The sequence below is a fragment of the Gallus gallus genome, chromosome 12 (assembly GCF_016699485.2).
Source record: "Gallus gallus isolate bGalGal1 chromosome 12, bGalGal1.mat.broiler.GRCg7b, whole genome shotgun sequence".
Taxonomy (NCBI): Eukaryota; Metazoa; Chordata; class Aves; order Galliformes; family Phasianidae; genus Gallus; species Gallus gallus.
This window is the reverse complement of record NC_052543.1, coordinates 13,477,232-13,498,474: the sequence shown is the minus strand read 5'-3', so window position 1 is coordinate 13,498,474 and position 21,243 is coordinate 13,477,232. Positions and strand designations below refer to the sequence as shown.

The 21,243-nt window shown below is 47.1% G+C and overlaps 1 protein-coding gene across 24 annotated transcripts in view; it reads left to right on the top strand.

Annotated features, from left to right (window-relative positions):
- Window positions 1-21,243, top strand: part of CADPS (calcium dependent secretion activator) — a 173,890-nt gene that overhangs the window by 12,663 nt on the left and 139,984 nt on the right. For all 24 annotated transcript variants that reach the window (XM_015293304.3, XM_040646341.2, XM_015293301.3 and 21 more), the window contains exons 2-3: window positions 15,233-15,346; window positions 17,777-18,109. In XM_015293304.3, the coding sequence (XP_015148790.1) occupies window positions 15,233-15,346; window positions 17,777-18,109 (447 nt within the window). The remainder of the gene's footprint in view (window positions 1-15,232; window positions 15,347-17,776; window positions 18,110-21,243) is intronic.

The following is a 21,243-nucleotide window of genomic DNA, read 5'->3' as shown; positions in this document are numbered from 1 at the left end:
GAATAAGTAAATGAAGATGATGTATGCAGGCATCTCCTGAGAGTTCACACAGCAGCACATAGGGAAAACTGTCCTACTGCTGCATGGAACATGTCAGCCCCTGGCTTTCTGAGGTGTTCTTGCTTGTTTGAACCTCCTCCAGTGACTGGTCGCAAATAGATATCCACTGCTGATGTCTCTTTGGCAGAGGTGTGTCATTCTGCCTCTACTTGTTGTTCTGGAATAAACACCAGATAAAGACACATTTGTTCATAATTAGAGAACGGTAAATTAAAATGTGTCCCAAGTGAGTTCAGCTTCAGTGTGTTTGCAGTGACAAATGCTCTGGGGCTGTGTTTTGATTCTCTTTGCCTCACTGGAGGTTTTGCTGTTGGCTTTGGTCACTAACAGCCTTGCAGAGAGCAGGATAAACTCCAGGGTTAGGGGTTTCTGCATCTCATATGGCATTTATAAACAGCTTACTCCAGTGTGCTCTTAGCTTTTCCCATGTCCCATTAAAATAGCTGTGGGGGGACAGCTTTTTAGGCTTGGTCTCCCTGTTGTCTGTTTTAAAGGCTGGATGTTTTGGCAGCTCTGTGAGCAGAGGTGTGCTGTCTGGTGTGAGTTTTCATACAAGAGCTTCCCATCCCAGCCAAGCACTCACCGACTCTGGTGCTATCTTTCCCTACGAGCATTCAGCAGCATGATGTACTGCTGCTGTCACCTGCAGAAGACCTTGTTCTGTGACCTTAATATGCATCTCAGCTTCAAACTTGCTCAGTCAGGACTTGCAAAAGCCTGTGTTCATGTCCTTTGTATTGTGTCACCCAGGCTTGTTGAAGGCTGCATGTAAATTGCTCTTTGCAAACAGTTTTCTGATCTCAGCCACAAATCTGATTATGGTTACATTAGGGAATGGAAGCATGAGAAGCCAGGTCGTTGCTTTAAATTTTAGCATTAAAGGTCAAGTTCTGCTGATTTTTAATCCTTTGACAGCAGCAGCAGCCTCCTGCCTCGTGCTCCCACAGCTACTCCCCAAGAAGCGTGCAGGTTTGGCACGAGCTGTGGGTTCTTCTGCTTGTATTTCGGGGCTGTTTCCTTCCATTCCTTATTAAAATTCACGTGTTTATCCTCATTTAAAGTGATCATCTGTATCAAAAAGCTAATGATCACAATACCTGGCTTACTTTTCCCCCAACAAAGATGACAGCAGTGATACGAGTCATTATGTTGCTGATAGTAAAATTGCTACCTTCAGGCACGTCTTTATGTTGGGGTTGGATTTTTTGGCTGCCACAATTCACAGGAGAGAGACAGTTGGAAATTTTCTCCTGTAATAAGTAGTTTTCATAGCTCTCAAGTTTCTTAATCGAGTCAAGCTTCTATAGCTACCAGACTGGAAAGAGCAGAAGATTCAAGTGCCTTTTCCCTTTTAATATGCAGCTGTGTCTCTAAGAATATTGTGGCTTTCCAGAGGTAGGATCAAGTCATAAGGACTTCCTGGTGGGTTCTTGCCATTGCTTGGCTACTGTGGTCCTTGCTGCAGCAGGCTTTGTGTGTCCTGTCCTCCCACTGAACCCGGCTGTCCCAAGGCACAGTCAACAAGCTGGGGACTGAGGACCCCTCAGCCCCAGGCTGCAGCTGACAGTGTCCTGCTGAGGGTCTGGAGCCACCAGGATTTAAATTTCTAGTTTTCAGAGTGAAGTCTCCATGGGATTATAACATAGCATCACATGAGAACATGATTGATTTTTCTTCCTTTCTCCTATGTGGGGAGGCATAAATGCCTACGTAGGAAAACCAGCAGCTGTAGGGAGTATCCCAGATGCCACCATCTGCACACCTCCCAGCGTCCGAGCGCTGCTCTCTGTGAATGACGACAGCAGGCTCTATCAAGGGTATGACTTGTATTTAATTGCATTACAATCCCTTTAATCGAGGATTATATCCAGTTGTTTTCTTCATGTGGGATGTAGACTGTCAGATAAAAGTGGAGGCAGCTGGGAGAGGAGAAATGGCTCTGAAAAGAGGCTGAAAACCTCAAGCATCTGCAGATGCTTTTGTTGGAAGCATGAACCTGTCTCCCAAAATCATCTGGGCAGGTACATGTGCTGCCAAGACCCTCCGGCTTTGATAACTGAAGACCCTGGGAAGGCAACCGGCTGCAAATGAAATGGTGATTGCTTTCCCCTCACTGAATGAAATCTTCTCTGAGGCGATTATGCAGATTAAAGCTTCCCACTGTAATGTACCAGAATAAATATAGTGGTGGCTGCGTGCCGTGGGACTGCATGCAGGGTGGCTCCGGGTGCTGCGCCCAGCTCCTTGCAGGGAGAACTTGTATTGGTTGCATGCCCAGGCTGACCTCTCCTGGTTTATGGTATCATGATGTGGTCATGGGGTAAAGGTTTGCAGTTTATAGTACGTCACCAGGTTGGGAATGCTAATATGATATTTTGAGTTGCACAGGGCCTTTTTAAAGCAGCTTTGCAGCTCCTCAGCAGGAACATCTGCAGCAAGCGTTCACTGCAGCACTTGCTTCCTGTCTGCCCGAGAAGCATGCTTGCAGGGCAGTCACATGCAGGATAGTAATGTTTTTAGCTCACTTGGAGAATAAACCATCCTCACACACCTGGGGAAGGAAGCAGTTTTGGAGCTGAGGATGCAGCCAGAGCTGGCCTGATCTAGCTGGAGTCCAGAGTAGGAGCCCTGTTAAAATAGGGCTGGAAGGATCTGTCTGAGCTCAGTGCAGGCCTGGAGGCACTCAGGTCACTTCTGATTTCCTCACTGCAATGTATACCTGTTATTTCTTGTTGTGGACATGGGGAATATGTTGTTCTCCTCTTTGCAGCAGATTTCTCCAGTGCTTGGAGGACTTCTGTGGGTGTTCCCAGGCTCCCCCTTCTCCACATTCCTTCTGCTGTTCCTGCTCCCCATCCTGATGCCCCTTTCCTGCTCCCTTGTACGCTCCTTGTGTGTCTGATGCTTTTGCTTTTTCCTTTTTTTTCCCCTTACAACACAGTACAACTGTATTTGTGTTCAGCTGTATTCCACTCTGCTGACAGCTGAGTAACACTGTGCAAATGACTTAATGTACCCCCAGCTATGCGCTCCAAGTGTTAAGTTAAACCATTACCCTCAGTAACGGGTGGTTTTTGCCAACCTGATAATTGGCAGTAGGTGCCACTTTGACCGAGGTACATGGGAGACTTTGCCATGCCTACACAAAATCATTTTCCTTCTTTATCACAGCATGATTTAACTACCCAGTGTTGTTAGTGCTGTTTGATTGGGTTATGTGCTATGTAATTCCAAATACAGTGTGTGCGCTGCAACCACATAGCAAATTATACATTTCTGAAGTGCAGAATTCATACACGTGAGAGCCACAGAGAACCTTTTCCACTGTAATTAGCTCCTTTCAAGGAGGGGGGAAAAGAAGAAAAGGCAGTGAAAAAGGCAGTTGGGTTCAGTGTGCAGTAAAAGCTGATTTATTGTGGGCTGGGCCAGGGGCTGCACAGTACTGTGTGCTTCCCTCTTCTTGCCATGGCCTTGGGGCTGGGACTGCTCATGGCTCCTGTAGACCCTCACGGGACTTTATTTGAGTTATGAGCATCTTGGGGTGTGAGCTGGTGGGCTGCTGTCTCAGGGAAGCAGTGAAAGTTCGCTTATCAGTAGCAGAATCGCAGCGGTTTCAGATCAGCAAGCCTGGAGCTGACCTCGGTGCTGAAATGAGGTGATGTTACCCCCCGTTCTTTCACTGTTTTTTGACACTTAGTTGATGCACTCTTGTAGGACTCCTGTTTTACATCTGGCTTTCTCTAAAGGATAAAATCTGTATTTACATCTCAGGGCTGGATTTCATCTAGGCTTTTGTATGTCCAGGGTCTTTCCCCTGGTACAGACATGCCTGCGGAGAAGTGCCAAGTCCTACTATGCATGGCTAACTTATGAGATTTAAGAAGGTGGAGAAGCTAGTAGTGTGTGTGGCAAATTCCAGTGCTGCAGGAAGAGCAGTCTTGTCTTTAAGGATGCTTGAAACCCACAGAAGCCTGTGGCTGTGAGGAGTCTAGCCTTGGAGAAGGAAATGTTTTCACTGCAGAGCTGAGAAATCATGCTGCGCTATATCCAAAGATGGAAAATTCTACCTGACCCCAGTCACAGTCAGTTGATGCCCTGAAATGTATAAAATGGAGACAGTGCTGCAGCAGCCCACACTTACTTTCATGCATGCTGGTCAGTCTTGGCTCCCTGTGCCTGTGCTGCAGTGCCATGAATTGCTGCAGCCTCCTTTCCAGCACTATTTCATAACTTTTTAATTCAGAAAAATCAAGTGAAAGGAAATAAATCCCACAAATGTCAAAGATCAACAAGATATATGACTGATTCGGAGGTGGAGCCTTACCCTACAGTGTCAGTAGCAAACTCAAGATGTCCCTCGTGTCTGCTGCAAACACAGTTCATTTATCCTTGCTCTCAGCCAGCCCCCATACCTGCCAAAGGCTGCAAACATGGTCTCACCACCCCATTCTCTCCCCGTATGGAGAACAGAGTATGTTGAGACCTTTCTGTTTCCTTGTGTGGACCAAAAGGATGGATTGCAAAATCGCGCTGGCTGTGGGTCAGAACCCTGCTGTTGAACAAGTGTTTGTAGGGGCAGAAGTACCAAATGTCTTGAAGTTATTGTTGTAATGCTAGACCTTTCCTCCTATCCTAAGTGCTAGATCACGATGGAGGCTATAAATTACTGCATTTAATGCAGGATTTGTTTCTGCTAAGGTACAATGATCATAGAATTGCTGTCTGCTAAAACACAGTGAAAACTCTTTATATTCAATTTAAAAGGTGGAAACGGCACTGAAGTATCCTGCTCCTTCCATCCAACTTCCCAAGGACTGCAACCAGTCTTCACTGTGGCTGTTACTTTGCTGGCTGCCACCCATCCCAGCACTTCTTCAGAAGCAGCTGAGCTCTCCTAGGGGCTCTGGGTCTTTCTTCATGCTCACAGCAGCCATCATTTGCATAGCACAGCTGCTGGGGCAGACTTAATGCAGTTCTGTACTTACTGAAGGTGATCATCAAGATGGGAGGCTTTTTGGCTTCCTGACTGCCACTGCTGTCAGCAGTTCCTATTAACACTAATGGAAATCACAATCTGGTGTCAGCAGCACAGCACGACCTGTGACGCTGCAGGATCTGCAGTGTGGAGGTAATTCCTTGTGTGTGACACAGAGCTTTGCTGCTAGTGGTCTTGCTATAATGTCGTGCTTGCTGTGCTGGCTTAATGCTGTCTTATTTTCTGTCCTGGGAAGAGCCTATAAAATTGAGGAGAGGTTAGTCCTTGTTTTGCAGGCACCATGAATAAGAATAGAAGTCTTATCTCTGTTGAATTGGCTTGGTACTTCAGAGGGTTTCTCTGTGGCCCTCAGTAGCTGCGTGGAACGCCAGTCTCCCTCCAGGAGTGCAGCAGCAGCACTTCAGCAGGGGAGACAGCCAGTGTCGCTCACCTTTCTGACAGCCCCCGAGCAGCAGAGCTGCACGCAGGCTTATCAGGAAGCTCAGCCCTCAGGCTGCAAAGGGGCTGCTGGGTGCCTTGCCTTGCTGGTGGCTCAGGATTGATATCTGTATCTTATTGTGCATTTTTTGCATATGTCTGCTTGCTGTGTGGTTCCTTTGCTACATCACAGGCTATCTTTTTTATGCCAGTTAGTTTTGTTGTTTTTTGTTTCCTGATGCCATCTTCAGTTTCTTTGGATCCCAGTGGTATATGGATGAGTTGGGATTTGTTTTGATCATTTAAATCCCATTTCTGAGAAAATTGTCTTAGAAATAAATCACAAAGCTCGATTAAATAGTACATGGTTTGAGAAGAAATGATCGTAGTGCAGAATTCTAAGGGAACTGAGAAATTGTCTTTGCCCCCTAAATTTAAGGAGAGCTTAGGTGTACCCCAAAAGGTAGCATGTGGGAAAAAAGGAAAATAGCAAAGTTTGGTAGACAGATGCCTGATGCTACTGATGAGCGAGGCTTGCCCAGCAGCTCTGCACCTGGACTTGGCAGCTTTGCCTGGTGCATGCAGCAGGGGGAGGCAGCTGGGTGCTGGTTCATGGCAAAGACTTGGGCTTCCGCACCAGCCAAGGGAGAAGTCTCCTTGCCAAGACTGGTGCTGGCTGTTCTCTTCCTAACTGGCAGTGGCACTGAAGTCCTCAGGTACCTTGTGTTTTCAACTTTCCGGGCTTATTCTTTCCAGGATTTCCTGGAATTGAGGGAAAATTCATTGCTGATTGTTATGCATCCTCTGGCAAATGATTTCTGGCTTTCTGAGCCTGCAGGCAGGGTTTTGGTTGGAGCAGACAGCTTTCTGTCTCTGTGCACATCGAGCCAAGCACTGAAGGCTGACTGGGAACGAACCGGAGGTGGAACAAAGTTTCACACCAGTTTGTCCCTGTTCTGTTAGTGTGGGTAGGATACTTGCCCACTCAAGTAACCATCTTGTGCAGATCTCCAGAGTTTGGGAACTACAGAAGGGGCTGAATAGGAAAATAACATTAGTGTCGAGGACGAGAGCGTGGATGCTTCCCCACATGAAGCTGCTGCAGCGGGGGGGGGGGGTCTGGCATACTTCATGCTGGGTTTATGGACCCAGCCACATGGCCACAGTTCTGCTGGGTCCTTTGGGGCAGCTGCCAGGCAGCTCGGTGCTGGGATGCGAGGAGGCATTTGTCTTGGAGACAGCATCAATCAGCAACGCCTCCTCAAGCACCGGTGTGTGGGTCCCTCTGCAATATGGCACAGGCTGGTGGTAATGCTGGCTGAGCACCCAGCACCCCGAGTGAAGCACCCAGCTTGATCAAATGTTTTGGGTGCTCTTGGGTAAATAACCATGTTGAGGAACATCTAGGATTAGTGTTTTCCCTCTCGGTCTCTGCAGATAACAGTTATCTCTAATGGTTTGGTGTAGGCTGAGTTTTTAATAGGACTGTTCCAGTATGAAGCAGAGCTGAGGCGAGCTGAGCTGCTGGAACCTGTGTGCACACACGTGATGTGGGATCTGTTTTGCCAATGATGGGATCACAGCACACAGGGTCCTGCCCCAGGAGCTATATCCTACTCTGTGTTCTGCTGCCTGCACAAGCTTGCTGCCATGGCATAGCCGCTTCCACATGCTTGCTGGAGGAGGAAAACAAGAAGGCAGCAATTTGATGTGTTGTGCTCATTCTTCAGGGCTTATTTTCCCCCTTTTTCATGTTTTTTTGACTCTTACAGTTTCCATCATCTCTTCTAGGGCACCTGGGAACAGAAGGGCAGCTCCAGGATGCAGAACGCCTTAGGCAAATTCTAGCAAAACTGCCTTTCACAAAGAATAATCTGATTTTGTTTTTTTTCCTCCTTCTCCATGCCCACATATTTTCTGCTCCTACCAACACTGAAATTATATGCTTGACATCTGTGCTGTCTCTTGCTTTTTGTGGGGGTTTTGGCTTGTACTCTCAACACACAGACACTTGCTACCAGATGCAACAAGAGGTACTTCTTCCTCCTGCCCTGCAGGATGGGACTCTGCCCACAACCCGCTCCCATCACTCCTTCAGGGCTTTTCCAGCCAGCAGCACAGCCATAGCAGGGAACAGTGACCCTCCCAGCTGAAGTGTCTGGAACTTAAAGCCCTTAAAATTACACTCCCTCAGGCCTAAAGAAGAAGAATGACTCCCTTCTCTTTTAGGGACAGCCTTCATTATACTCCACTGCAGAGGATTCCTTAAAACAGCTCTCACTCGGGTAACTGAGGAAGTCTTTCACTTGTAGCTGTGTTTTTGTAAAGGATCTTTATGCAGGGCCACATACAACTGATGGTTGAAAACTGCCAGACTTCAGGTGTTTCGTGTGTAATAATTATATCAAACTTGCTTTTTGCTAGATTTGTTAGAAAACTGGTATCTCATCTTTGCCCAGAAGAGTTATGGATGGACACTGGGGAACCTGGTTGCAGCAGACCCAGTTTGTCTGCTTTTACTTCTGTAGGGTTCTGGAACATGGGAAGTAGCATTGAGGGGTGTTATTTGGCTCTAGTTAAACTGAGCAGGAGGTGAAAGGCGAAAGGAAACCAGCATGCCTGCCAGAGGCACCAAAGGAAGAGGGATGTTCTCCCAGGAAGCTGTGATATCCCTCCTGTCCTTACCAGATGCTCCCAAAGGTAGTAGCAGAGCTCAGACCGCTTGCTGCAAAGCCAGTCAGCAGATGGCCTTTCTCTTATCTCAAAGACCGTTATCAGGCTGCACGCCTAATTTCATGCAGGCAGCTAATTGCCCTCTTCGGAGGCGCCAGTGCAGGACCTGCGTGCACTGCACACATGCTTCGTGGGCACCATGGTGAACACAATTTGCCATGGCTGCATTTCATTTTTATTTACAGCACAAAACTGAGAAATGGGCAGTGCTTCCTGCAGCCTCCCCTGCTGGGCGAGCGGACTCTGAGCTTGGAAATCTGGGAAGTTGTTTGAGGTAAACCAGACCTGTAGAGGTATATCTCCATGGGGCTCTCGCCCCATCTCTGGGACTCCTGAGAAAAGTCACCAGGTTTGCTTCTTTCATTTTCAGCCTCCTGTAATATCCCGGTTGAATACAGGGGCTTGGAAAATTTGAATAACGTTAACAGTGCATTTCCTTAAAGTAGGTAAGAACAATTGTAATAATGAAACTTTCCAGTGGAAATCCTTATTATTGCAAATAATATATCCTGATGCCTTTCTCAACCAGCTCTGTACATACCAGCCACCACGCCTAATGTCTCTGTGCAGCAATGGGGATGCAAATGTAGTGCTCTGTTTTCTAGCAGCAGTTTGCTGCCTTAGACCAAACTACCTCCTACCAAACTTTTTCTTCCAGCACCAAGCAACGTGCCCTTGTAAAATCTGAGATTACTCACTTCAGCAGGAAATATGAAGAGGAGGAGGAGGTACGGTGAAGTTTCACACCTTTTCTCTTGTTTTTCATTTAGAAATGAGTTCTGTTCTGGCTTGAGTGATTGATTGAACCCTGTTCAAGTGCTGTCTGAGGGAGACAACTGATCTTCTACTGGATCGCAGATATGTTTGGCTCTTAAATTTTCTTAAAACTGAGAATGTTTTCTTTCTTAGAGTTTGTTTCCTGGAAGTCAGAGCACATGCACAGAATAAGGGAAAACTTCAAGCATGACAAGTTGCTCTTAGCCGTAGCCCTGGTGTGTAATAGGTTAGATCTCTTGCTGGGGTGCTTTGAAAAGCGGCTGCCTTTGGGCAAGACCCATTGCTCTGCCTGTGCTTCCCCATCCACCCCACTAAGCCCATCTCAGGCTGCTTTAGATGGGTATGAGCAGGGCTCAGCACTTCAGCCCCGTGTGCCTGGAAGCTTCTCGCCAGTTCTTGCTGTATTGTTCAGTAGCATCAAAGGTATTACCTCCCCTGCTGACTTTGCCAGGCTGAAAATGGCACATTTCACAGAGGCTGGGACACACCAGGAGTCCTTTAGTCTCCATTCGTTTGTCCGTCTCTTTGCTCGGTAAGAAGTGTTCTTAAAATAGCTTGTGAAACGGAGGAGAAAGTCAGAGCTTAATGATGAAAAAGGTACAAAAATAACTCAAGTGATGGTGGACACACGTACCTTTTTGCTCAGGGACAGGACTGTTTGTTGTTTGCAGATCTGAGGTGTCAGTCCAAAATCTTTGGATCACGTTAACGCTTTCAAGTCAGCGTGAGCTGCTGTATACGTTAATCAGCAAGGACGATTAGTTCTGCAGTATGTAAGGTCTGCCTGGAGTGGGAACATTGGGATGAAAATAGTTCAAATGGTGATTTGAAAGTGTCCCTATAAAAAAGTAGTTTGCTTTCTTCTCACACAGCCCACCATCCTGGTCTGTGAGAGGTTCTCAGTCTTCTCATGCATGTAGCCACTTCTGAAGAGGAGCAAAGTGCTGCCGTTCTCCTTTCTCAGATGGGAGATGAGACACAAAAGAGGTGGACAGTAGGGCTGTTGGAGAGCAACGACTTGCCTGGGTGCTGCTCTCTGAGGGATGTGCCAGCACAGTCAACCTGTGTTCCCACCCCATCTTTCACCTCCTTCCTAGCTCATTTGGGTTTTGGATAATTAGCGGTCCTTAGGTTGTGCCTGGGATCTACTGGTGCCTTCCTCTTTGGGGAAATGTTTGATCTGAATGAAGAAAAGGAACTAATTACAATGGGAGATGCAGAGCTGGATGGACACACCTGGTAGAAACAGAGGCAGCAAGTGAAGCAGGTAAGTGGTAAGGACAGTAGGCGTCTTCTGGTGTCCCCATCCAGGCTTCCCACATAGCAGCAGGTTGCAGATGGAAGATGTCAGGGGAAGACGATCGGGGCAAGCCCCAAATCCTGACTTTGCTTTGCTCTTACAGCAGCACACATCATTGCATTTCAGAAAGTGGGAGCGGCCACAGTAACGTTTGATGTCGTTCATACGTGTCTGAAGAGTAGCATGGTGAATCACAGAAAAGAAATGGCATTGAGAGAACAAAAAAGAATGAGCATTTATGCCCCTGCAGAAGAGTGTTTTCTGCAACGAGCAGCATCACTTGGGTGCTGAGAGGAGCAGGCAGTGCATTCCCTCTGGCAGCGCCCTGCCCCACTGCAGGCTCCAAGCACTCATCCTGGAGTAAGGGATGTGCTATGTGTGCGTCCCCTGGGAGCAGTGATGTCGGGAGTCAGCAAATCACAGACAGGCTCCTGTCTGTGAGTGTAGGCACAGGGAGGGAAGGGCACGTGCCTGCCTGCTGTGCCTGGAAAGATGCATTGCGGCTGTCAGGAGCCAAAGCACAAGGAGCTCTCTGGTAACAAATATTAAACTTCTCTGAAACAACCAGAAAATACGCTGTTAGGCAGCTGGGAGGACTTCCCTGATGTGCACAGTTAATACTGCTCGCTTATGTTGATAGCAACAAGCCGGTGACATTCAGCAGTCTGCAAAGCAGCCACATCTGCCTGGGAGAGATGGCAATTAAAAAGACAAATGCTGGGGACATAAGCCACCCCCTGGGGCCCCTTTTCCTGTCGGAGGGAGCAGCACCAGCACAGGGGGAACGTGCTGCAGTTCCCAGCTGCAGGACAGCCTGCTGGCCGGGTTTGTAGGGTCGTGCCCATTGCTGGGACTGTGGGGCAGGTGCAGGGCTGGAGGTGCTGTGTCAGCAGAGGTGGTCAGAGATTTAGTGCCGCATGCGAAGGTGATAAAAGAGCAGTGGCAGGTGTGATCTTGAGCATCTTCCCTGAAGCAGATGCTGTAGCTTCTTTGGGCCAGGAGTACAGGGTTGTCCCCCTGATGGCTTTTCCCTGGGATCCCCAGCACCAGTGCTCTGCTGCTCTGGCCCCTAGCACGTCCCTTCCCTATACATAGTTCAAGCCATGGCCAACTTTCTGGCTGTGAAAACATTGACAGCGAGGGATGCTCATTCGAAAGCTTGCTTTAGCTCCCTCCTAAATTACCTGGTGCTGAGGAGCAGTAAAATATTTATTAGATGTTACAAAACCAAGCCCAGAACAACAGCCTGCTGAGCAGTTAAATATTCCTCCTTGCGGTGGTACTGGAACAGCAGGTGTCCTAAGGAAATAGAGCTTTATCTGCTCCCGGTTGTGTGCTGCAAGCTGATCGCTCTGAGACAAAAGAGAGATGCTCCCTCTGGGAATTCCCTGCAGTCTTCCGCTGAGCTGCTTCTTGCCAGACACAGGTGGTGCTGATGCTGACACGGTGCCTGCAGCGCGAAGGGCTTCCAGGCTCCTGGCTCTGATATCCCTCTGTGTAAATGCATCGACTAGTGGTTCGTCAGAGGCTAATTGAAGTCCCTGTTGGATGAGCCAGATCTTGTTTTGCTGATGTTCCGTGATTTGCTTAGGATCGTGGTAGGGAGATGGCACATACCAGAGTTTGTTCTGCCCCATTTCTGAGGTCACCTGGTTGTTCTGGGCACGCGGTTTCTTTGATGTCAGACCAAGGAGGCAGGAAGCATTCAGATGCCCAGCTGACCCAGCTGCTGGTGAACTCTTCCCAAGAGTGTGTTCTGCCACAGGTTACGTCTGTGCCAAGTGTTTGCCAAAATGCCTTGCAGTTGCCTGCTGATGCCGAGTGCTAAGGCTGACCTGCCTGGTACTGGCACCAGTAGTTCACCATTCCTGGGTCAGTTAATTAGGATTTTAACAGGCATATGTTTATCTGGCAGCCAAAGCATGCGTGTGCTTTAGATAGATAAAGGCTGTGAGATGCCCCACTGTAGAAAGAAACCATGATGTGACTTGGGGCGCTCACTTGGGTCCAATATGTGCAAGCAGGGCATACTGAAGTTTCTGTCAAGTGCAGAAATGGCTGTTATTTCTTGTGTAAAGGCTGTTGGGCCTTGCAAGTGGTTGTGGGAAAAGCAGGAAGGGCTGGAAAAAGAAGGGAAGGTCGTTAGAATAAACCTCTGTGAGCCACCACAGCACTCCTGTTTCCTCCCGGCGCTTTTCATCTTTATGTTTACAACAGAGAGCACTGCTGAAACTAAGCTTAATATAAAAGCAATTAATTCTGGCTAAAATTGACATTCTCAAGAACCTCTGTAACACTAATATGGACACGGATCAATACAGCAGTGCTGTTTCACAGCCTGGTGGAAGACCAGGGGTCCCGTTAGCCGTGGTCTGGTCCATGCTGTACATATACTGTAACAGAGAGGCTCTCCTTTGCTGTGGATGTGAAAATGCGTCTAGAGCTCGGGGTGAGGAGGAGGCAACCAACACTCCAGTAGAGAAAAACCCGGTGATTCATTTCCACAGCCCCCGGGAGCTCGTGTGCCAGATGAGTATTGGGAGCTCCTGTGTATTTCAAGAAGCATCATTTGTTTTGAAGGTAGCCCATTCAATATTGAAGAAGGAGCAGAAAGTATTGCTGCTAGGTAGTATTACAGGAATTGAACAAGCAAAGACTTGTGGAGATCGTACTAAGAAATAACCTGGGAAAAAATAGTAAAAGTGTCATGCACATTGATAAAATCCCTAATGAAAAGCCTCTTCGCTCAGGAGATCTGTGCTCCTAGTTTGTCTTGTGCCTTGGCACGCTGATTTCAGTGTTGCCTGCAGTTTTCCTATTTCTTTTCGTGGTTTCTTATGGCTTTTATTCTTTCTCCGTTTCTGCTTGACATTCACAATGGTTGCTAATGCAAGATCGTCAATACATTTAATTAACGTCCTGATTTTCTCCTCTTCCAGATAATTAAATGCTTAATAAAAACAGACCTAGCACCTTCCCACAGGTATCTCCCACTTGATCACTGCATTGTCTCTGTCTTGTCTTGTTGCTGACCCAGTTTTCTTTCCAATTCCATCAGGGGCTTCCATCAGCTCAGATAAGTCTGGAGCCCGTTTTACATCTAATGCTGTGGGTATTACCCAAGGGTTTGTGCTGTCTGTAGTGCTATTAGCAAATGCCACGAAGGGTTTTAGGTGTCTGACAAGGCAGGTGGACTCTTCTATCCAAAAATTGAATCCTACCAGCCTTAAGGGCAGGAGCTTGGCAGTGCTTTTCTGCAGGGCTTGTTTCGAAGTGACCAAGTTGAGGTGGGTCAGTTAGAGGGATGGTTCTTGCTCCAGCTGTAGTGATGCTGAGCCGTGTGTGTGTGTGTGTGTCAGACTCTCTGAAGTCTGGGTGCTTCCTGGGCTGATGTTTTGGGAGTGAGAATGACCATTCTTCCTGGCACCCACACTAGTAGCAAAGGCTGTCGTGTGCTTCCTGGAGCAGAGATAGCCAGTCTTGCTTTATGTGGCTTAGATGAACACCTCTCCATAAGCACCAGGATAAACTAATACCAGATTATCACATTAAATTGCCACTGCTCACTAACCCTCCTCAGCACGGTGTTGCAGAATTAATTACCAGTATTTGTGGTGTTTGTTACCGCAGTCCCTGAACGCCTCACATGGTGCATCATCCAGACGGACTGATATTTATCATCACATTTTCCAAGTGGTCCCTCTCCTGCTTTTTATCTCTAGCTGTGTTTACCAGGCTTCATTATACTCTAGTCATTTGGATCTCTGCGGTTTTTGATGCTTTATTCAAAGCCATTTAGACCTTTAGAGCCATTACTTTTATTTCTTTCATCCATTCTAATGGGCTCGCTCCTTCTGCTGGCATACAAGCAAGAAAAAACGCTCCTCTTACCCTTCCCTGGACCTTCTGGTCATTAGTAAATAATTATCCTAATTTTTACTGCTCTCCTTTCCCTTTCAGTTTGAAGTTGTCATTGTCTTGTTTTGTTCCTTCTCTTTTGTCTAAATTAATTCTTATCCTCAAACCTGAAGTAGGCGCATAGCAAACCAGACGCAACAACGCTGAAATCCCTGCAGCCCTTCAGATGAGTGTTACCCACATCTTGAAGTGTTTTACTGCCATTTCTGGCACAGCACTTACACACCTGCTGTAATGTTGTGCAATGAGCTGGAAAGGTGGTGGTGTGTGTTGTTTTTTTTTTAGCTATATGTTTTTAAATTGACAGATAAATTGAGAAAATACTGGCGTGTTATCTTACAAGGCTGAAATAAAGCCCTGTGAACCTTTTATTGATGTCATTGTGCCAAAATTAGGGTTGTCTTGTAAGTTGTACCAGCTGCATGCTGGGCAGAAACTGCTTTGAGCAGTGAAGGGACAGCAAAGTCTTTGCTTGGATAAGGTGAACAGGTTTGCTCTTGAATTCTCATTAAATGGCATCAAATTCTTTCACTGCTGGTCTTGGCTGAGGTTTCATCTGTGACAAACCAATAGAAGCCAACAAGCCTAAATACATAAATGAATAAATGAAAAACACCCAAGAGATGAGTCCTCATCTTCTGGAAAGCAAAGCGAGGCTAACTGGGGAAAGAAAATACTGTGTCTGCCAGCTGTACGCACAACAGTCTGCTTTTGACTTCGGTGTCCTGAAGTGGTAAGAGTCTGTTGTATTAAAAGCAGTTAAAGTGCGTTTTGTGGTGGTGGAGTTGTTTAGAAATGATGCTCAGGGTTATTTTTAGATGCTTGTGATTCTTAAATGAACAGGATAAAGAGTATATGTGTATGAACAGACAGGTGATTCCTCATCCTCGTTCCACCGCTGGCCCCCAAGGGGAACAAAAATGCATGTTATAAGCACCTTGTTGAGATACTGTAGAAGAATACATGTGGGTTTTTTTCGCTTGTATATAAACTTTTCTTGACTAATGTTGTCCTCTTGGTATGTTTTGCAGATTAGTAAGCAGCAGCTCCAGACAATCAAAGATCGTTTCCAGGCCTTTCTCAATGGAGAAACCCAGATTGTGGCAGACGAAGCATTTATAAATGCTGTCCAAAGCTACTATGAGGTAAGCAGAGGTGATTTCACTGCTCGTATGAATCACTGTTCTCACCTCTTTTATGGACAGGGTCACATTTTGAACGAATGGACTGTTTGTACTTCACACTTGCCCTTTTTTTGGTGCTTTGTTGACTGAGTTTTTCCTTTTTTAACACATCACAAGAGTTGTGAAGCTCAGGGTGTGCAGATGTGTTGTCCATTACTCAGCAGTGGCTCTCCCATGCTCCACGGCGTGTCCCATAACTGGACTGTGGAGCAGCTCATCCTTCCTTTGCATTGAGAGAGATCCTCCTGATCTTCTAACCAGCCTGTTTTCAAACACTTATGAGTGCTCGAAAACAAAGGAGGAGTGGGGGAGGTGTGCATCACCAGATCTAGATGGCACTAAAGAATGTGGAGCATCTCTCATAACTGTGCTAAAGAATGACTGTGTGCGCCTTTCTTTTTTCACCTCTTTGCATGCAGCCTTTTTAAAAACCTTTTCTCAGAAGGGAAGAGGTTCTGTTTTTGCAGGAAATCAGAGCTTGTGATTTGTATGAGGAGGGTTGCTTGGTTGTTTTTTTTTTCTAGCCTTTCTGCAAACCGTTTGTCTTTCTCCCTAGAGCTGTACTGTCATAAAAGGTGAAGATTTTGAATTGCCTACGTAAAATATTTCTGTGGAAGTGGAATCTGAGAGGTCCAAAATCAGATACTGAAACTGAAGAGAATTTTAACTCTGTAAAAAAAAAAAAAAAAAAAAAAAAAAACAGCAGCTGCTTCTGTGGTAGGAAAGCACAAATTATCTCTGGATTAACTCTATTAAACCGGCCCAACAGTTACTTCTCCATCACTCTCCATACAGGAAGGAAGCTGAGAGTAATTTACATCTCTTATCAGGAAAGAAATTGCCAAGGCATCCTCAGTTTATCACAGCTTCTCTGAACAGATGCTCTTAGAGAAAGTTTTCAAGATGGCGTGAGCTGCATTTTAGGATGTAAGTGCAGCATAATCTGTTTAGATGAGATTATTGGGCAGGAAAATGAAACTGCTTATAAACAGACAAAATGCATCCCTGTTTCACTGGTGACTGTCTGAAAGCGTCTCCTGACCGGCTCCAGAGTCCTGTGCTTTATAATTACATCAAGTAATCAGACTTTCAAACAACAGCTATACATTTGCAGTTCAACTGGATGCTTCACTGGCATTGCCCTCCATAACTCAGGCCACAAAAAGCATGATGCATCCTTGTCTGTCCTTTAGAGCAACTTTCCAGGCTTGGTTCCAGTGTTGCAAGATGAGGCTGTGTGCAGCAGGGATATTGGCTGTGACCTCCTGCCATCTCCTACAGTTGGCACGCTGAGCAATTTCTCAGCTGCAGGCTGTGTTGGGAACTTAGTTTCTGATAACTCTCACCTGTTATCTAACCTGAAAGCCCCTACGCACACCCAGGATGTTATCACTAGTGTTCAAGCTCCGTAAGGATAGGAAGGGCGTGCTGGTGTTGTTGCTGCACAGGCTCTCCCCAGAGCTGGGCTGGTCCTGGAGGAAGACCCACTTCCATTCCTTATGGACACCCATGTGAGTGAGCATCTGGGAACACAGAGTACCATGTTGCTGAGCAATACAAAAATCTACAACATACTCAGGTCATCCTTGAGCTTTTTAATTATTGAGAGCTGACAGATACACCCCTGTGCTGGCACAGCTTCTTCCCAACCTGCCACATTCGTCAGTTCTCAGCATCATTAATAGAACAGCACTTCTTGCTAGGCATTGATTGCCCTTCTGCATTCAGGGCTTAGAGGGCGGACAGCCAGCACAACATCCCACCGTCACCCTCTCACCCCTTGGCTCTTTATGGCTCCCATGGAATCTCCTGCTGTGCTGGGCCCTGTTACGTCTGGACCCTCTGTTCTTGCAGTGGCAAGAACACCTTCATCAGCTGCCTTCTCCCTCCTACTACCAGAGTCCTGCATCTTGCAGGGCGACTTGCAATGATCTGGTCTGGTTTAGTAGCTTGGTGTAAGCCTGGTCCTTGCCAGGTTTCCCCATGCATGGCTACACGGATCCATGCGATGCTGTTGACTTGAGTAGGATGGCTGGACTCCTGCTAACAAGGCAGAATTTGGCCGGGTAGATATAGTTATGCAATAACTTTCCTGAATGGCATTTCCTTATCAAGCAAAGTGTGGCCGTGGCATTGCCTGAAGACCTACATTGCATCACAGCGTTTCCATTCTAGCACACACAAAGCAGGAGCTTCACCTGATTTCATTAACATCACACAGTACAGATGCAGCCTCTGTCTGTCTGGCAGCACGTGGTTATTGAGTGGGAAGTTGGAAGGCTGGTGATGAGATAGCACTTTCCCTGGCAGCAAAATGCTATTTGTGGCCCTTCAGGAGCGAGGGGGGATTGGTTTTAACCAACACCATCTGAACTCACCCTTTCCTCACAGGTGTTTCTGAAAAGCGACCGCGTTGCAAGGATGGTGCAGAGCGGGGGGTGCTCAGCCAATGACTCCCGAGAGGTCTTCAAGAAGCACATTGAGAAGAGGGTGCGCAGCCTGCCCGAAATCGATGGCCTCAGCAAGGAGACGGTCCTGAGCTCCTGGATGGCCAAGTTTGACGCCATTTACCGCGGCGAGGAGGATCCCCGCAAGCAGCAGGCCAGGATGACGGCGAGCGCTGCCTCCGAGCTCATCCTCAGCAAGGAGCAGCTCTACGAGATGTTCCAGAACATTCTGGGGATCAAGAAATTTGAGCATCAGCTGCTGTACAACGCTTGTCAGGTGAGGTCCTCCTCCTGGCGCGGGGGGAAATGGAAGGGGGTTCATGGGGAGGTGATTGCTGATGGAAATACCACTGTTACAGACTGGAGATTGCGGGTCTGTCCAAATGAGAGAACTTCCAGAAAGAAAAGCATTTTGTTTCCTGGTGGGATTTGTGCACTGTTCTGGCAATCCAAGCAAGCCTCCTTCTCTTGTGTGTGTTTATTTCTCTTAGTTGGTTTCTTAGGCCTTTCTGTGGGTGTTTTAGATAGTCTTTACAAAAGTTTTCTTTCCTGAAACCCCATAGAATTGCTGAGATGGGAAAATTTCATTCCTGAGCACTGTGTCTGGTTGATCAGGTCTTTGATGGGGCCCAAGAGGGCTGTTTTGCTGTGACTTGCTTGCCTTTATGCTGTCACATCACCCACCTAAATGACAGAAGCACTTTATTGCAGCCCGCAATAACCTTATTAGCGTTGGAAGCTCAGCTACCCTGAGGGTGAACGTCTTTTGCAAACTCCCTTGTTTAGGGGAGAGGGGAAGCAGCACATTGCAGGACAGGGCTGTGAGCCTGCAGACCAGAGCCTCATTTCCCATGGCTGTTGCTTCCCAAAGCAGAAAGCATCCCAAATCTGCACTGCCTCAGGGCTGCTCTGGTTGCACCAAGTTCCCAGATAAATGCAAAGCTTTCTCGTGCCTCTTTTTCCCCCTTCAGTGAGATCTGGTACCCCAGGGACGCTGGGCTGGGTGCTGCAGAGCTGCTTAGACCGGCTCTGCCTGTGCCCCAGATTGTGGTCCTTCCATCGGGTATCGATGTCTCAGCGGGATAAAGGATGGCAGTCACAGGGAGGGCATGATAATGCTGGGGAGGGTTTTCTGAGGAGGAGTAAACCCTGCAATTATGGGGTTTGGCTTCTAATTGGAATTAATACGTTTGAGACCAATTCTGTCTTGTGTCTAGACATTTCCAAGTTTGTTCAAGACGTGCAAAATTATTTTGGATGTATTTTTTTATCCTGTAAGGAGCTTAATTATCTCGCATTTGTTCTTCATCTCAGTCCTTTATGGCAGAGTAGGGAGAGGATAAACGTCCCTGACTAAGGCTTGTTCACAGCAAAGGCAGTAGCAAGGACTGCATCAGTCCTCATAAATTATGTTTACAAACGTGATTTCATGCCTCCATCCCCTGATGGAGAACTTCTGTGAAATGAAAACCACAGTGTTGTCAGTGGTGGGTTGAGAGCTGAGTCAGTTTTGCAGTTGTTTTTTCTAACCTGTACTCACTCAGGCCCTCCGTCTCCCATCCTCCCTGACCTGCACGCAGCTCAGGAACTTGGATGGCTTTGTGTAAGCCTGTAATCTTACTCTCTTGCTTTGTGGTTCCCAGGGATGCAGAAAGCAGTATTTGATCGCTGCTGCACTGCTCTGTAGGTGATCTCTGCTTTTGAGAGCCTCTCTGGTTGGCACCTTGAACCCAGTGGCAATTTGTGCTGGCTGCTCCCTGCAAATTGCCTTATTGTATGCAGCAACCCGTTTCCTGCTGTAGGCTGTAGCTGTGCTCCGGAAGCCAAGAATCTCTGTCTAATATTCAGAGGCAGCAAACCTGTAATTTGAGCTTCCAGAGGATGACATAATTTCTGCTGGAAGTGAGTATTAGCATGGGATTTGCCCAGTTCTTAGTACCTGCATAGCAAGGATGAGCTGAGCACTTCGGTCCTGCCCTGGGGCACCAAAATTGCTGTGGTTCTCTCCTCCTTCCTGCATTCTGCTGGTTAGTTTGTTGTAGGATATAATTAGTTATTAGTTAGTATATTGTCAACCTGAAGACGTTTTGTTTGATAAGGTTCTATGGGCAGCTCTCAGCACAAGCCAAAGCTGCACATCACTCATCTGGAGTATTTTCTGCAGCAGTGCTGCTGGGCACAGTGACTGATGTGCTCTGGGCAGTGGTTTGGTAACCTGCCCCTTTTCCTCTTCATCTCTTACGATGAAATGCTGGTGTCGGTCATGGAACAGATTTCCTGAAACACCTCTGGGTGGTGGAGGTCCCCGGGGGCAGCTGTGTACAGGGGAATGAGTGCGGGTTCTGCACTTCCAGATGTGCTGTGGCCACAGCAGGGCTGGACGGTGCTTCTGCATGATTTCCTTCCTGTCTCCTCTCCCCGACTTTGAATTTTCATCACTTCTCATTTGCCGTACCTGCCTGACAAGTGCTTTTTTGCAAGCGCCTCTCCCAGTCTGTCAGCCTGTGCTGCACATCAGCAGTGAGCTCCCTGTACAGCCCTTGGGCTGCACATACAGCAGGAGCTGCAGCTCAGAGCCCACCCTGTGAGCTCTGTGGCCCCTGACACCCGAAAACGGTCATTGCTTTCCACTGAATGTTTTATTTCGGTCCCGATTTATTTCATTCAGTCCAACTATTTTGCTTCCCTGACTTGGGCTGGGTAAAATGGTTGGGTGCTGAGTTAAATTACTGTGGTATGACTCGTTTCATCTGAGTTAATTGGAAGGAAAACTTAAATCCTTTCCTTAATAACCTGATTGAAGCTCCCATCACCTGTTTCCTAAGAGCAAAATATGTCGTATGTTCTGATTGTGGATAAACTTGAAGCAAAAGGAAGACATTGGTAGGGGTAAAGTGTGATGAGCAGGAATGGTGCCGGGAGTCCCAAAAGGTTGCTTGAAGTTGAGTTTGGAGCAAGGAGCATTTCTCTTATGTGCCCCCCTATTACATCATACTCACTAATTGCATAAAGGTTGCATCACTGGGACTGTGTTTCTGTTCACATCTGAAATATTATTTCATTTGTGCAGGAGGAGGATTTCTAAGGGGATTTTTTTCAATGCAGTATCCCCAGGTGGTGTGAGATGAGTGAGTTCTTAATGCCATAGAGATGGTACAGCGGGATCTGAGACAGCAAAAGGGACTGATGTGGTTGGAAAAGTATTTAGGAAACAAGATAAGAAGCAGTGCTGTAGCAGAATGGCTTTGGAGGGAAGTGTTGTTAAGCACAGCCTCTGACTAGAGCATTTTAAATAATACAGAGACGCTGAAGTTGTTGTGCTTTTTGGTTTTGCATAATGCACACAGTGTGGATTGGTGTTTGTGCTTCAGTGGGGTGGATGTCTCTGCTGTTGAGGTAGAGGTGTTGGAA